The 18,177-nt window shown below is 37.4% G+C and overlaps 1 protein-coding gene across 1 annotated transcript in view; it reads left to right on the top strand.

Moving 5' to 3' along the window:
* The window catches only part of LOC104158908 (junction-mediating and -regulatory protein-like), a gene marked incomplete at both ends in the record, with an annotated part of 37,443 nt that extends 20,885 nt beyond the window's left edge, over positions 1-16,558 (top strand). The window contains 3 exons of the mRNA XM_009696680.1: positions 143-316; positions 14,054-14,204; positions 16,389-16,558. Of these exons, the coding sequence (XP_009694982.1) occupies positions 143-316; positions 14,054-14,204; positions 16,389-16,558 (495 nt within the window). The remainder of the gene's footprint in view (positions 1-142; positions 317-14,053; positions 14,205-16,388) is intronic.
* Positions 16,559-18,177: the final 1,619 nt, after the last annotated feature.

Here is an 18,177-nt window from a genome sequence, read left to right on the forward strand (position 1 = left end):
TTTTTTTAGTTTGTCTGAGTGATAATTTTGTGGAAGAGGGAGGATAGTACAAGAGGCTAGGCTAAGAAATATTTTTAAAATGACTGTCACTTTTAGCAGGCATTTTTGAATATGTTCACTAAAATTGGCGCTTTTTCTACAGCTTCTGGAAAAACATAAGAACACAGAAAGCATGGTAGAGCTGCTTGAACTATATCAAATGGAAGATGAAGCCTACAGTAGTCTTGCAGAAGCTACAACAGAGCTCTACCAGTACTTACTACAGCCATTTCGAGATATGAGGGAACTTGCGATGCTTAGAAGACAGCAGATAAAGGTATGGTAAAGGTAACTGAACTTATTAATGGGGAATTCGTGCTTTTTAGTTACTATTTACTATTTACTACTTTTATTATGCCGTGTGTGCATTGATGGTTTCTTCCCTAGATGTTGACCCTATTTTTCCGGTTTCTCCACTCAGAGGAATGCTTTCGAAGAGTGAGAATGTGTCTGACATATGTAGCTAACCATCACCTGTTTATTTTACTGTGTTTAACTGTTCAAATTCATTGCTACATTTAATAGGTGAAATTTACAATTTTGTTGTTACTCAGAATACTGACTAATATATAAAATAGAAAAAGACATATGTACAGTATCTATACTACTGTTAGTTCATTTCAAAGATTACACAGGAAGTTACTTTTCATTTTAGTTTTCTGAGATAATCTGGTAAACCATGAGAAGTCAGTAGGTTTTCATCTAATGTGTGAAACACTTAAACACGGAAGCATGTTAGAGGTGCATAATTTGTTGTAACACTTTAACAGATTATTTTCCAAAGAGCTAAAAAAGTATAGCCAGTTGAAGAATACTACATTTTGGGAAAACTGTTTTATAATGTGTATGTTTGTTTTATTTAAAAAAGAATTCTAATTTTGAATACTTAACCAAAAATAACAAATGTCATCTTTATTGCATCTCAGAAGTTCTTTTGATAGAATCATTAGTTCATATGCAGATTATTAAAATGGTAGCCTTCTGATTCTTCTAATATGTATGTTGTATCAGAGAAGCTGAAATGGGTTTGTTTCATTTAATCTGTATTGCAAATGCCAATTTGTCTCAGCTTGGCACCTTGTTCAGTTAGCCAACATTGTTTTTACTGGTTTAAATTTAAGCATATAGTGTTTTTCTCTGGTTTTGAGTATAGGAGGAAGGATGGAGATGTGAGGATTTATGATCCCAAAACTAGTTTTATTTTGCGCTATTACTGTGTCCCTAAGGTAATTTTTTGGAAAGTTCAGCAATCCAAAACTAACTCAGTGAGATAATGTTATGATATTTGAACTAAAAGTGCTTTTTTTTCCACTGGATAATAAATGTTGCAGCATAGAGAATTGGGATGGATATTCTTTTCAGATATATTATACAGTTGAAGATTATGAACACTACATTTAATGAAAAGCCTTATTTAAAGCACAATGAAATGAGTCCCATTTTATTTGCATTTGTAGCAGAGGAAAATATTTTTTTTTGTTCTTTTGTCAAGCAGGAGAAGGTAAATATCCTATGGAGTGGGAGATATGAATTAAGAGTTTGTTTTGGTGGTGTTTGTTTTTTAACCTCAATGATCTCTTGAATTTGAGTTTTAAAATGCCTCATTTTCTAGTTTTCCTGAAAGAATAACCTTGATAGACTTCAGAGGCATGCTCTGTGGTTGATGATTTTAGTCATTCATAGTTGCATCTAATGTACATTAAGTTCTCTTCCTAACTTGGCAATTTTAGACTTATAAAACTTGGTGATCTATATCATGTGGAAGAGAAAGATGCCATGTCTTGTTTTTAATTTCATTGTTTGAGAGAAAGCAGTACTTATATCCATGATGACAAAATACATATTATGCTGCATAGCTAGGGTAGAAGAATTGCTTTATAAATAGAACTTGTGCATGAAATGATTTGTGTTAACTTGCTGCATATGTTCCTCTGGCAGGCTTAGTAATGGAACAAAGATCCTTAGGTTTCAATAAACTCTTATGGATGGGGTTAGCTCCATTTTAATGCATAACAGAAGTATTTCTGATGCTTAGTATCTCAGTGAAATAGGAACTGTGAACATATAATACTGTTTACGTACAAAGAGTGACAAGGAGAAAGATAAAGTTTGGATGTAGGGCAGAGTGAGGAAGGAAGAACCTGCAGAATGTGTTACTAAAATGAAAAAATGAGTTACAAGGATAATGAAGATTGAATACAAATATCAGTATTTAGTCAAGATTGCATATACCTTCTGTAATTACTTTATTTAACATTTTTAGACCTCTTCTCTATTAGGTATCTGGTTTTGATTGTGGGGAAGTTGTTTCAGGTTGTTTTTTAAGAACTTGGTTTTTTAATAAGTATTTTAATCAGTTTCATTTTGTCAGTTTTCAGAATGAGTTTAGGAGGAAATTAATTGCTTTGCCTATCATCTTTGAGAAGTGTTTAGTGTCTTCTTCGGAGCAGGACATAATTGGAAGATATGTCATCTGAGCGTTAAATTTATGCTGTTGCTGTGAAACTTTTAGCAAGAGAGAAGTCTGCAGGAGGGAAGGGAGAAACAAACACTAAATTCTGTCTTCTCAGCAGAGGCCTATTACAGTAGGACAGCTGTATTCTCTGCAGATTTCTTCTTTGAATAAAAAAAAATCTAAACCAACCCAGAACGAAAGTTCATAACAAAGTTAAAACATTTAGAAGCTTGAAAATGCAGATTAGTGTTGTCCATGATAGACATGATAGAAGTCTGTCTTTGTTGTTATTTTGTGGTGTGTTTTTTTTTTTTTTTAAACTTGATTGTATGCTAGTTTTTGAGGTGTATTTTGCCTCACTTAGCGTGAAGATTGGTCATTCAGTATGGATGAGGAGTCAAAGCTGTGTTGTGAAGCACTTAAATATTGCAGAATTTGGAAAAGATAATGGAAAAGGTAGAAGATTATGGAAGGAGAAATGGGTGGCTTATTGTGAAATGAAAGGAAAACCAGACTTCTGCTGAAGTTCTACTTAAATATGGACTAGTCATCTGACCCTGGAACAATACCTTTAGTAGTGACATGTCTCATTTTTTGGGCTCGTAGCTTCAGAAACCTAGTTGTGTTCGTAGAAATGCTTAATATTTCTAAGTGCTGCTCAAATCCATGGGGACCTCCCTCTAAGCGTAGCAAAATGCTTACCACATACCATACATTCTTGAAAAAATTGGATACTGCAAGCACAGCAGTGTTTGGGACTTACTTTTTTAAAAAATATATACATGATAATAGGAATAATCCTGCTTGCCCCAAGGCCTTTACAGGACGCACACACAAAAAAGCCAATTTGTAATGAATAGTGTTACCAAATTGAGAAATCCTCATCAAAGAAGCAAGTCTGTACTCGTTTCAAGATTAAAATGTAAGATATGCTTACTAGACATATTCTGTATTCTGTAAGGTGGGTGTGAAAAGTTGTACTGCTAAGCCAGCCAAACAGTCAGAACTATAATGATGTTCAGTGAGTGCTGGAGCAGCTATAATAAAGGAGTTGAAGATAGTGTTAAAATTTATGTGCATGTAAAAGCTGTGCTGAATTTGTTTAGGCATTTTAAAATTTCATTATTTCCGGACTGTTGCTAGTTTAGATGTAGTAATATGTAAAGACATTCAAGCAGTGAGTTTTAGCGTGTTAATTTCACTGTTTGGGTTACTGGTCTGTTTCTTCTGATATCAGACTCTTGGATGCAATATAGGCATCAGGCAAGTGAAGCTTGATATTCAAATGCTGTATTAAGTGTTTTGGGCTATCTGTATATTTTTATAAAAATCTGGAAGACAAGTATGAACCTAAAACCACAGGGCAGACTATTTATAATTATTTTATGTAGCATTCATTTTGAATTCTAAATGGATTTTAAGATGCTCTTTTTGCTAGAAATCATACTTCTGATGAACTAAAAAAAACTTTAATAGTTTTGATCCCAAAAATGTTTCGCATTTATACCCACAAATTTTTCATTTATCAAAATAGATCATTTCCTTGTGAAAATATAGCAATTTTTTTGTATGTTAAGAATGCACATTGCCATAGCAGAGAAGCAGGAAGTAGTAGACATCAGTAGCTGGAAACTTGAAGGTGAAATACTTCTCCTGAAATTTGGAAGAAGCAGAGTAGATGCCTGTGCTCTCGTGCCTTTGATTTCAGATAGCTAAATCTTAATTTTGTCAGATCCTCTGTATATAGTGCAGTGTTCTTCTGAATGTATGGAAGGAGGGACCAGTTAGTGGTTGGTATTTATTTGTAGAACTTACTGGTAGGTTAATGTGATCAAGCTTTAGGCCCTTTAAGACTAAGATGTAAAGTGTTCTTTGATACAGGATATCAAATCTGGTTATTTAAAAAAGGAAAAAAAAATCCTTTCAAAAGAATGACCTCATGGTCAAAACCCCAAAGCCTTTTATGTATGTACATAGAGAGGAAGAAACTACCTTGCTACTTTGAATTTTTATGGTGTTATAATTGTGGACAGTACTTCAAAGTCATGTTGAGGAGGCAATGTGTTTGATCAAACCCCAGGTGAAATCAGTGGGAGGCTTTCTTTTTATTTTATTTTTTTAATGTGCTTGGTATTAGACTAAAGATAAAATGTTTCATAACCTGCATGTAGATGCCAGCAAAACTTTGACACAAGCGTTGTTAAAGGTCTGAGTTGGACTGGTTTTGCTTAACTGAGAACTGGTAATATCTTGATAGAGGTGAGAGACTAGTTATCATTGCCTCTCAATTCATCTCCAGGATAAGAGAGCATTAAAATTTTATTATGTATTAAATATATTAAAAGCACTCTTAGCTTCATAGCATATGTATTAATTGTTTTCACTGACATGTTAATTCGCTTGAGTGTGAGGGATTTTTAAGGACTTTAGATACACTAATGTTGAGGTCTAGCATTGGAAATAGATTAGAGCAGCATATAGCTTGATAATTCATCAAATTCAGTTTTTTTAAAATTGTAGAATACTTTATTAGTCTATGTTGTGCTTCCCTTTCAAGCTCCTTTAAGCAGATACTGGTATACCTGAAAATACAGCTCTAGCTCAACCGTGTGTGGGTTTATTTGTTGATTTAATGCTTGATGATGAATTGCAGTAGTGGACCTTACAACTAATTTTACTTTGATTTGTGTAAAATGAAATACTTAGAAATAAATTATGTTACGTTGAACATTTTAAATTTTGGTTAAAAAAATATTTTCACAAAGTATGAAACAAGTTCAAAGGAGAAAATAAATTTAGTGATGAGGATAGCTAGTGAAACAGAATTACTTTAAAAAACACTTGAAGGGAGAATACTTTAAAAAAAGTCTCACAATCAACTGAAGATGTTTTGGGAAGGGAGTAGATGTCAGTGCTTCATACTGTTAATTTATAATCAAATGGATGAGTTCTGTATTACTAAATCCATGTTTTTATCATTCGCTCTTGAATAACTGATGTCTTAGCAGGTTTTTGAACGGTGCATTTTTATTTTTTTAAGCCTTATATAATATTTTTGAGTGCCTGGCGGTCTTGCAGTGAAAATCATGAGAACAAAGCTACTCAAGGCACATTGGAGGACACTAAAGCAGCACTGATTAAAACATATAGATTGCTTGCATGGCAACCGGCTCCATTTCATTCCTCTCACTTTTGTGAGCCACACCCTCCAGTAGAATATATCTTACTAAAAAATGTATTTTTTAAAAAAATAAAGCTTTATTTTTGAAGGTAAACTTTTTTTTAGCCTGGAGCTCAGTCAAATGAAGCTAAAATGTACATGAAGGTTTTACGATATACACATGGATAAATAAGGAAGGCATAATGCAGGGTGAAAATCTAGCCTTAATTCTATCAATTACCAATATAAAATACTTTAACTTAGTGGATTTAATGCTCCTTTATATATACTTTTACGTGTCTGGGGAAAAAAACAGTTGAATAATCCCAGTCATTCCTCTTACTCTTGCCGTAACCTTAATCTTCTGTGGTTTTTCTCTTCTGAATACTTCTCAATTGTTCAGCATTCTCCATAGTTCTGGAAAAAACATTCACCACTGCACTTTGCAGTACAATGACATTATTTTTCAGTCTTCTTTCTTTATGTCCTAACATCTTGTTTGCTTTAGTTTGTTACTTCCTTTACAGTATTTATTGAATTGAGTATGTTGTTGTCCTATATTTCCGTTAAGATAATCAAAACACCTGTGTTTTGTATTGCTAGTCCCAGGCTCCAGTTACTTCAAGGAATCTAGACTATGCAGTCTATGTTAGTGTCAGCATTTAAGGCTGGGCAGGTGCTTAAAGTGGGTGACAGATAAGAGAGAGACTTATGGGTTGGAAAGTTAGAACAACTTTAATGAAACAATAACAATGAAAAAGAATGTAAATAGTATTAATAGTAATACTACTAATAAATAGAAATAGCAATATGGAAAACCAATATTGAGCTTTCCGATGATGATCGTGGGACCACTTGAAGTGCTCACGTGGCGAAGCAGGCACCTGAATGTCCTGGACTGGACTCCACAGCAGACAGGAACCGAATTCAGGAATGCACGGATTGGGGTTGGAGGCAGGAGAGGGGGAGGGTCCTACTAGGATGCCGGCCATGAAGGAAAGAGAGCTGACTGCTGTGGTCCCTGAGCTTTATACAGAGTATCCACATGTATAGGATGGAATACTGCATTGGTCAGTCCTTGGTCACCTCACTGGATTGAGGCTCCAGTCTCTTCAGGGGCATGGGTTTTGGCTGTGATCGTATTGTCGTCAGTACTCTGCAATGTGGCCGCAGCAGCCTTGGTTCACATCCGAGTCACGGCACCACTACCAACCGAACCCGTGGCTGCACCCGCCGCTTAATAGTCGTGTTTTAGCCAAACTAGGACACCCCTCTGCAGCTTCCTGCTGCTACCACTTCCTGTGGGTGCGACCCTTTTCCACCTCGCCACCCACAGACCACAAGAGAGCCCACAGGGAACAAGCAGACACCTGGGCCTTTCTGCATAAGAATCCCGCTTCTACTCCAGCAGCAACTACAGACATCAAGTGCCATCAACTCTAAAAGCAGACACTGCCTGAAAAACCTGTAGTCACCTTCAGAGAGTGCAGTTACTTAGGAGTAACTTAACTGAAGGAAAATCTACTGAGAGGAGAAATGGTCCTGTTTTAGCCAAACCAGGACAGTTAGTTTGCATGTATTATCATTATAGTCCGTGTCAGTATTCATTAGGATAAAATCAGTAAAACTGTAAAGCCCTTTTTACAGCTGAGTGCTTTCACTTAATATATTTAGGGCTGTACATACAGAATTGTAACATATTTTGGGAAGCAGTGCTGGGTTTGTGTTACCAGCTGGAAGCATAGTTAAATTAAAACCTGCAAGACTAATTTTGAGAAGTCCCTGCATGGATGATGAAGCTGAAATACATGCTTTCTGGCTGTGGTTGGAATTGGTTGTTTGGCCTCCTGGAATGTGTTAAAGGAAGGTAGCTGAGTGAGTAAGCTGAAACACTCCTTTCTGTATGAAGCTGTTTCCTTTTTGTATATTGCCTCTACCATCGGTAGTACTTCCTCAACTTACTTTTTTTTGTTCTTATAATGAACTGACCTGCTATTGTTACATCTTGTGTTTTTCTCCTTTTCTGCCTATTACAAGTCTGTCTAGGAGAAGGATAACAAAGGGAGCTGGAGAGATATGACAGATCCCTGCCTAAGCTATAATGTGACCTGGCCTAAGTGTCTTTCTGTCAGTCTTGTCCATTCTTATCCCAGCTGTCTTCAGAAACAAACTGGAAAATATTAAAGACCCTTGAGGACTATTTCTTTATTTAGGAGAGGTATACTATGAAAAACTTAACAAAATCCTATAGTTGCAGGCCTGTTTCTCATATCTTCTCACAATAAACTTACTTTACTCTCTTCAAAACTTGACAACAATCTATGAACTTTTCCAGAGAAGAATGTTTCCAGTAGAAAAGTCTTGCCTCTCTGATTCATTCTCACTTGCTTACAGGCTAGATTAGGGACCTCCTTTCAGTTTGTTTCCTTCAAAGAACTAATTTGTTTTCCTTCGGAAATGTACCATATGGTATAGAAATGTGTTCTTTCATGTTCCATTACTCTGAAGCAATAGGTGATGGAAATAGATGTTTACATGATGTGTTGAAATTAATGGCTTCTGTTTCTTCCTCTTCTTGTGTGCTTTCCGACAACGACTTTTGTGAAAGCTGTCATAATTTTCTTAGTTTCAAAGCATTATCTGAACTGGAGCTTGCAAAACATGGAAGTCTTCAAAAGCAAATTTCGTTGTCAGGGAGGAAAAAAAAATCTTAGCCAGTTTTACCACGAGGCTCAGATTCTTCTCAAAGACAGTATAGTCTCTTTAGGAAGAATAGCTGGAATCTTTTTTTGAGAAAGTGATTACTAGAAGAGAAAGTGTAGAATCATAGAATCGTTTAGGTTGGAAAGGACCTTTAAGATCATCGAGTCCAATCATAAACCTAGTATGGCCAAGTCCACCACTAAACCATGCCTCTAAGCACCACATCTACACATATTTTAAATGCCTTCAGGGATGGTGACTCCACCACTTCCCTGGGGAGCCTGTTCCAATGCTTGACAACCATTTTGGTGAAGAAATTCTTCCTAATACCCAACCTAAACCTTCCCTGGCACAACTTGAGGCCATTTCTTCTTGTCCTATCACTTCTTGCTTGGGAGAAGAGACTGACCCCCACCTTGCTACAACCTCCTTTTCAGGTAATTGTAGAGGGTAATAAGGTCTCCTCTCAGCCTCCTTTTCTCCAGGCTAAACAACTCCAGTTCCCTCAGCTGCTCCTCATCAGACTTGTGCTCCAGACCCTTCACCAGCTTCGTTGCCCTTCTTTGGACTCGCTCCAGCAGCTCAATGTCTTTCTTGTAGTGAGGGGCCTAAAACTGGACACAGTACTCGAGGTGCGGCCTCACCAGTGCCAAGTACAGGGGCACAACCACTTCCCTACTCCTGCTGGCTACACTATTCCTGATACAGGCCAGGATGCCATTGGCTTTCTTGGCCACCTGGGCACACTGTTGGCTCATATTCAACTGACTGTCAGCCAACACCCCCAGGTCCTTTTCTGCCAGGCAACTTTCCAGCCACTCTTCCCCAAGCCTGTAGCATTGCATGGGGTTGTTGTGACCAAAGTGCAGGACCCGGCACTTGGTCTTGTTGAATTTCATACAATTACATGTAGACTTGACTGTGTGGTCGAGTTGTGAGATGAGAGGTTTTTCTGTTAGACTGTACTTTCTCCAGAACTTTGAGTCCACATGAAGGACTTACAGACCAAAAAGTGAATTTGAGAAAATGTTAGTGAACTGAAAAGCTTTTTAGATTAGAACTATATCAATTATATCAGAGTTTCTTAATCTTTAAAATAAATTTTTACTGTCTGAAAAATAGATACATATGTTTAAAAGAAGTGTCAATTAGATGACAGCACTTCGTATGTTCTTTTTCCTCACTTTGTCCCGTTCAATTCTTTGGTGCTTTCTCTTAGTCATACCTAGCATGGACAATAGTAATTTAAAAAACATGTGTCTGTTTAGTCTATGAAATGACCTGTGCTCTTTTATGGGCTATAAAAACAAGATGCTGGCATCATAAAGCTGTGCAGTGAGCAAAATTATGCATAAACATGCTATGCATGTGTTGCAAATGGTAATGGAATGCAGGAGCAAATAAGAGCTTCCTTTAATTCCATAATGGGAGTTATTGTCTTACATCAAGGTGAATAATTATTGAAGAGAATATAGAAAACAAAGTCTTCAAAACTCATGAGCGTGTACATGTTGTTTTTTAATGGTCCATGTGTGGTTGATTATTTTGGCCAGGAACATGGCCAAAAGTAACCATTTGCATGCCCTCTGTCTTTTAGTTTGTCACAGTTGCTTGGTTTTGATTGTAAAGAATGCCAGTAATTACCTTTGGAAAGGTTGCTAACAGTATTTTCTTTTACACTGGTATTTTTTTTTTAATAACTCTATTTTAATTTGTTACGTTTATTGGTAGAGAAATTGAATCGGCTGGAACACACTGGCTGGATGGGAAGAGATTGCTTTTCCCACGAGGAGCGCTGGAGCACATTCAGGTCAATGGAGAGGCTTTCAGAGGCCACAGGGTGTGTATATCAGGCAAGCCCAGGAAAGAAAGCGTGGGCAGGAACACAGCAAGTCTGCTGGGAGAAGCAGGAAGCAGCAGATAGCTAGACCCCAGAAACTGCAACTTCCAGGGTACCACAGGGGACTCTTAAGGCTTGCTGCCACTCATAAAGTTATTGACGTAATAGAAACAAAGCTGGGAAGCAGGGACTGTCTTCAAGGACACAGTGCAGACTGTGTTCATTGAATACCTTTCTGGAGTCTCCTTCTGACAAGTCTGCTTTTCTCAAAATTAGATCCTCTCATGAAGTGAAATATTAAAGCAACTTGATTTTTCTCCTTCCCCCTTGCATGAGACTATCTCTTGATACTATAGGTAAAAGACTATTCATGTTTGTAATATGCAATGCCAAGCTCCTGGCATGCTGAAAAGTAGTTAACTTCAAATGTTTTTTTGATTTGTTTGACTCGTACTGCCCCAGGATGGTCTGAGATGCCTTCTGCTGGCAGCAAGTGGCCACAGTGTGTTTTCCTGAACTGAACTAGACTATACAAAGAGTAATAAAGATCTCTGTGACTGAGCACTGTTATCTAGGAATCAGCCCGTGAGCCTGGATCTTCTGAGCATTTGGAACTCTGGCTTATTCTTGAACTTTCTTATTCTGCATTTGTCACCTTGTTGCATCTGGCTGGCATAGCTGTTTAAATGGTTATTGGAACAAGCAGTGTACTCTGCTCCAACACCTTTGAACGTGAAGGGAGCAATCTTTTCAGCTTAAGGTTCATCCTCAGCTCCTAGCTAGCCACCTTTCTTAAGGAAGCAGCTGAGGTTTTTCAGTGTTGAATACTGTTTCCCACTGGCACAATGAGAGCCTCCTCCCTTGTTGTGATTTAACCCTGGCCAGCAACTAAGCACCACACAGCTGCTCACTCACTCCCTGCGAGTGGAAGCTTACCTGGAAGGGTAAAAGTGAGAAAACTTGTGGGTTGGAGATAAGGACAGTTTAATAGGTGAAACAAAAGCTGCACACACAAGCAAAACAAAACAAGGAATTCATTCACTGCTTCCCATCAGCAGGCAGGTGTTCAGCCATCTATCTCCAGGAAAGCAGGGCTCCATCACATGTAATGGTTACTTGGGAAGACAGGCGACATCACTCTGAATGTCACCCCTTCCTTTTTCTTCCTCCTGCTTTTATTGCTGAGCATGATGTCATGTGGTATGGAATATCCCTTTTGTTGGTTGAGTTCAGCTGTCCCAGCTGTGTCCTCTCCCAACTTCTTGTGCACCCCCAGCCTCCTTGCTGATGGGGTGGGGTGAGGAGGAGAAGAGGCCTTGACTGTGTAAGCACCGCTCAGCAACTGACTGAAATATCCATGTATTAGCAACGCTGTTTGCAACACAAATCCAAAACATAGCTCCAGCCCAGCTACTAAGAAGAAAATTATCTCTATCCCAGCCAAAACCAGGACATCCCTCCTCCATCATTTCATGGTTTCAGAGCCAGAAGGTTAACATTGTGTGTGTGTCCCTTATTCAGGCTGCACAATGCAATGTCCAAACGTGAACATTAGCTGTACCTTGGTCTTTTGATTGTTCTACAAGACACTTCAAGAAGAATCTTTATTTCTTCATTTTCATGGCAAATCACTCGTAAGAGTTCAACTGTCTTGCTGGATAACTAGCAGTGTAGGTATAGGCTATAAGACTGCTAAGCATCAGGGCAGATCAGCTCAAGCAGCGTTAGGGAAAGGAATGCTTCTGTACTGTGCATCTTTCTGGGGCTCTTATCAGACTTTTGCTGAGCATGCCACAGTTGCTGCAGCCTTAAGGCTTCAAGTTGGTCTGTTCTTTTTTGTGCAACTATTTGGGGACCTCCTTCCAGACAGTAGTCATTTGTGGAGTATGCTGCTCGGTGTCTTTTAAATATGAATGTGTATAGGAACAGATGCATAAAGGGAAATGGAAGGTATGTATCAGTAACTGTACCAGGTTGAACCAGTCCATCCTCATAAATGTTTACAACCCTGTCTTCTTCCTTGTTCCCCCAGTTTCTAAAGCTTTGCAGGATCATGACCATCTGCTTATGGTTGCACATAAATATGCATACTTGTATGGATATTGCTAAAGCAAAGGCTTCCTGGGTTTTCTATGGCTTGCTGTATGAATACCCTCAGTGTGAATGGTGGCATGGATGACATACTTGGGATTGCACTTAATGAAAAGGTGCTTCCCTTTCTTGTTACTTGTAAATACTTACTCTAGGGAACAAAGATAGAATTGTATTATGCCGTCATAAATCTCCTTAGCTTGCTCCATGTGTGAATAATATTTTGGCAGGCAAAACTTTATGAAGAAATGTTACTTTGAGGCTTCTTAATGTCTTAGAAATGAGGTCTAACAAGAACGTTACTCACATTACTCAGTCATCCTATGTCAATTCCAGTATCAAATTACCTCATCTTTACAAAGGAATAAAAAAGGAAGACTTCTATACTGTACTGGGTTTTTATCCTGCTTCTGAAAGGAACTTGCTGTTTCACAGTTCTGCGTAAATGGAAAGCATTAACTTCACCAGCCATCATTCACTGGTATATACATACCATTCGGGATTTATTTGGAAACTCTTGTCTGTCCACTCATAACCATTCCCTGTGGGAATCATGGTACATATGTCCTCCATCAAATTACATGTTACAACCTATCTAGTAAAATTATTAGTCACTTATCGTTTGTCCACATTTTTATTTTGCCTGTTGCCTTTCTAACAGTTTTGGAAATATATAAGATGTAGATTAAATACCTTGTTAAACTACTTTCAACATTTTTCAAGAAATGAAAAATTACTTAGAAGGAATCTATAAATTTTTAGTTGTAAAAATCATCCCTCTAAGAGATGGGTTAAGTGGATATGCAGAGGTAGATCCTGAACAGTCACTTAAAAACCTGTCATTTGCAGTTCAACTAGAGAGTGGAATGGCGCGCTTTGAGCCCAGAAGTCAAGATGAGTGTTTTGTGAAATCAAGATTAGTGTTTGAGACATTAGAACTTCAGGTTAAAATATCTGGGGACTTAAAAGATTATGAGCACTTTGGGATTTGGGGGGGTGTTTGTCTATACTAGTGAGGTGTTTTCTTGACTGATGCAAATGGAAAATATTCAAAATTAAGGCTTTGATGTTGCAGGAGAAGGCTTAAATATTCAGTTACTTAGATGTATAGTCTGTTGTCTGTAGTGGGACTACTAAATAACTTTTTAAAAATGTGTAAAAATTTTTAGTTTTGGAAGGGAAAGCTATACTTCTATTAATTTTTGAAAGAAACACTAGATCTTTTACTGGCTTCAGATAGTTGTCACTTCAAAATAAAATTACCTTGATCTTGGCAATGAAAAAATATTTGAAATCCCAGGCACTGGGAAAATATGTTTTTAAAAGCCATCTGTAAGAAAGAAAAACTTCTAAAATGTTGATGGTTACTTACCACTACCACATCCCCTGTTTCCACCTTCGTTCTGACTGAAGAGCATTCATTTACTTCAGAATGAAATATTCCAGGCTGGCAGAAAGCCTGGATAAAGCATGCTTGTTATCTGAAGGTAGTAAGATATTTAGCAAAAAGATACTGACAAATCAGATTTACATTTGAGTTTTTTGTGCTTCCAATAAGAATAATAATGAAATTGTGGATGTACATTTTCAACAGAAAGGAGTACTTCAAAGAGTTGTTTTCTGTTCAATAGAAGCCATTGTGATTTTCTGGTAGTTTTGTCTTCTTTTTGTTTTTGTTTCTTTCTTAGCCACCCTGAAACTGGTTGCTGTTGGCAAAATAGCAACAATTAATTGTGTTGTTAATTATGAACTGATTTATTTTCAGATCTCAATAGAGAATGACTACCTAGGCCCCAGAAGAATTGAGAGTCTGAAAAAAGAAGATGCTGATTGGCAGAGAAAAGCCCACATGGCTGTGCTTTCTATTCAAGATCTTACAGTTAAATACTTTGAAATAACAGCTAAAACACAGAAAGGTAGTTATTTTCTACTATCCTATCTGTCAAATAAAAGATCTTTAAAAAATTATTTAATGTTTACAATGTTCTGTATTGCACTGTGATTTATTTTTTTTTAAGTCCTCCATGAGGAGAATGCAGCTGTCATTCCCATTTGTTTTTTCATCTGTGTCTCTTTGATTCTTTCACCAGTAAGCCTTTTCAGAGTATCATCAGAAGCAGGCAGAGTAGAAATTTTAGATAAAAATTTCACAGCCACTTTTTCAATGTCATTATATTGGTTGCACTGTACATTTGCAAAGAATTGAGGGAGCGTAGAGTCCCTGAGAGATTCTGCCTTCTGTACTGGATATGGCAGACCACCGTGGTAAGTGTTTATTGCCTTTGAATTAATTTCCTTTTCCTGTCTTCCCTGCCTTTCAGTAATTTTTTTCATAGCTCTCAATATTAAGCAACAGCTCAATTTAACTACTCGGTGAAAGCTGCTTTGTTGTTCTATGCTTGAAGAATGTGGCTTTTTTACTAAAGAATTGGTGCAGTAAAACCAGGTCATGTGACTCGCCATGTACATCTGCACACTCATCCTTGTACCATTTTAACTTAAATAATCAGTTTATTAGGGTAAACACACCTGAGGATGTGGTTTCATGTCACCTCTTTTAGTTTGACTGTGGGCTACCACTGACAGAGTTTATGTCCCACTGTCTTCCCTGCCTGACTGCAGGTTCCTGTTTCTTTCTTTGCCTTGGTGATAGTGATTGTGCAACCAGATAAATCAGCTGTACCCCTGGGAGAAAAATCTTTTTTGATGGGTAGGTTTCCCATCATCTGCCTGCATGACTGCTAGATCTGCCTCAAGAGAAACAGTCACTGCAAAATTATTGCTTTCAGTGACAACCTGAGTTAAGGATAACATGAAACTCCACCTTATTTTGCAAAAGTGACTAAGCCAGTTGAAGCATGTTGGAATGAATTTAATTAGAGCAAATTCTAAATGTATTTAACCAGTTTGGTTCCTTTTCTGGTATTACAAAGGCAGCAAATTTAAATACTCAGTTGATAAAGAACGTGTATTCACAGTTACTTAATTTTTGTTTTGTTCACATGCTTTTTTTCTGTACAGCAGTCAGAATTGTGGGGAAAAACACTGGGAAATGAAATGCCTCAGAGCGTTTACAACCATAGACATTTCGTATACAGGTTGCTTGCCTGTTTTATTACATTTAGGATTTTTTTTAGCCTCCTGCTGATCATAGGGTGGTCTTACATACCAAAAATACTAACAAATGGCAGAGGAAAAACACATAAGAACGTAGAGATATTTTTGTATTACCTACAACAGCATGTAAAATCTTCTAGCACCTGCAAACTGAACACTACCCCTTTGATTGTGTGTCTTTCACGGCTTTTACTTTGCAAGGCTAAGGGTACAGTATCGTGTGATTGTTCTGTATATTAAAAATGGTGAAAATCTCATATGTGTCAGTCTAGGTGTTGTCTGAGTCTCAATAACAGAAAATGTCAATTGGACAAGGGACTCCTGCTACTCTGAAGTCTTCCTGAAAAGATTCTCACTTTTATCTACATACTAAGATCAGATTATAATTTGTTTAATTAATTTGAAGTAATTTTGTGAAGCAACCTGCATTTTGAGTTAAAAGATAAATACTTAAATTTAATTTGGTGTTCTTACAGAGTTGCACTTGAGGTCAAGCTGAAATTTTTGTTTTAAATTGTAATTTTTTTTCACTCTGTAGATTTCTTTAAACTTAAGACTGCACTGTAGAAGGTAAGGGAAACTGGAGACTTTAGTACCTGATAATTGGTGCTTTCACAAGCAGGGAAAATTTGAGATGCAGTTTAAGACCACATGGTAGCATTAATGACATATTTTTATTAAGAATTCTGAACCAGTGGTTCAGGTGTTCAGATACTGTGTATTTGGAATGGTCCCTCTGTGAATAACAAAAATTGGAATTATAATGATAAAGCAATCAACAAATAGCTAATTGCATATTTACATGAATCTTAAGAGTACTTACATCCTGGATTTGAATGTTAGTACTCTGTAGAATAGCTACTCCCTGCTAAGAGAACTTTGTGTGCTTTTGGGTACAGATGTGTACATAGTTTCTGCAGTAGAATCACTAGTGATCTGAAGAGTAGGCTGGTAAACTGTCCGCCTTTTCTTCCCTTCTGTAGCTGTGTACGATCGAATGCGAGCAGACCAGAAAAAATTTGGTAAGGCAGCATGGGCAGCAGCAGTGGAACGTATGGAAAAGCTTCAGTATGCAGTTTCTAAGGAGACTTTGCAGTTGATGCGTGCTAAAGAAATCTGTTTGGAGCAGAAGAAACATGCGCTGAAAGAGGAGGTAATTTTTCATACCAATAAAGAGAAAAACAAAACATGCAAAAAAACCCCAAACCTTAAAGACTGTTGGTGTACTTAAAAAAACAAAACAAAACCAACTCAGATTTGAAAGTCATTATTTTTCAGCTTTTAATAATAAAAGTCTGTATTTAAACCTTTACTACACTCTACCATGGTCAACAAATGGAGTTGCAACGTAGGTGTGGTGGGTTTTGTGCCACTTACTTATGTTTCCTGTTCAGCTTTTCCTGGTTAGTCAACCAGGAAGACAGTTTCTACTGTTAATGTTTACAACTATCCACTGAAATGAGTAAAATGAACAGAAGGGATAGAACAGAAATCTTCTGCTACTTACATTAAATATACAGATGACTAGCCTGTTGTACTGTACTCTCTTTGTCTCTGCTTACCCTAATTATTAAGGCAGTCTTCCAGAGAGGGTTGTGCTAGCTACAGCTTTCCTGAGGAACTAGTGCATGCCTTAAGCTATGTTTAAATGCCTTAGCAGAAAAAACACACATTTATTGGGTTTTATAACACATCTTCAAAAGCAAAAGTGCTACAAATCCCTTTTAAAATTTGCCATCATATGGATATTCAGTGCTAAGAACTTTCTGTCATGCTAATGTTAATTTGCATTCTATCCAATCAGTTGCTTGTCTTTAGAGCACTTTTCAAATGTGTCAGCGAAATTTGACTAAATTGGTGGCTCTATTATGAAAAGGTTATCCAGAGAACTCACAACTTTAGCACTCTATAGATTGGTAAGCGTGATAGACTATGTGCCTATTTTAGGAGCTTGTGTAGAAGACAGCTTGATCTACAAGGAAGAGAGAGTACATGCAAGACCCAGAGCACGAAAATGAAGTTTGCTCCATTTCAGTGCTCTTTAGATTTAGAGTTGTTTGGAAACCTCAGTTTGTCAGACTGCTGCCATTTTGAGCTAGAAGTTGATGAAAGAATACAGCAATACTAATTGGGAATATTGTATTGAATATGTTCACATATTTAGAGCATTGTCTTTTCCATAGCACATCTTACTTTTCTCCCAGTGGAGACCCGCTGTGAATTTTTGTTGAATGAGATCTCGGTCTGGTAAATGATTTTTATGATCTTTATTTTGATGTGCAAAAGCATTGGGGGCTGCACAGGAAAAGGAAAGGTTCATTGCAGTATACAGGGGTGTGAAAGGCTCCGAGATGAGAGTTTGGGGCTTTTGGGGACGGAGAAATGAAGAACATCTGATGGGCATGGTGTTTTGGGATGGTGTATTACAAGGTATAGAGAGCTTTGGGTCAAAACACAGTGATGGGGAGACAGGAGGACCAGGTTCTGTTCTGAAACATCTTTTTTTTGCTTTGAGAATGTAAAAGCCCTAAGTATGCAAAGTTGGATGTGACAAACGTGACTGGGAATCCCATATTGGAGAAGAAGGGTTGCAGTCTTATCATAAAGAAAATATTTGCAGAACTGAAATACCTTCTCTGACAAATGATTTAGCTACTGTTTTCTGGGCACAAAAAGTGAAAACAGGGTATTCCTTTAAAAAGACTAAAATGCTTGAGAAAATAATTTATCAGGGTTTGAGTTGAGGATTAAGACAGAAAGAATGATAGTTCG

This window comes from Cariama cristata, unplaced genomic scaffold, assembly GCF_000690535.1.
Source record: "Cariama cristata isolate BGI_N322 unplaced genomic scaffold, ASM69053v1 scaffold11150, whole genome shotgun sequence".
Lineage (NCBI taxonomy): Eukaryota > Metazoa > Chordata > Aves > Cariamiformes > Cariamidae > Cariama > Cariama cristata.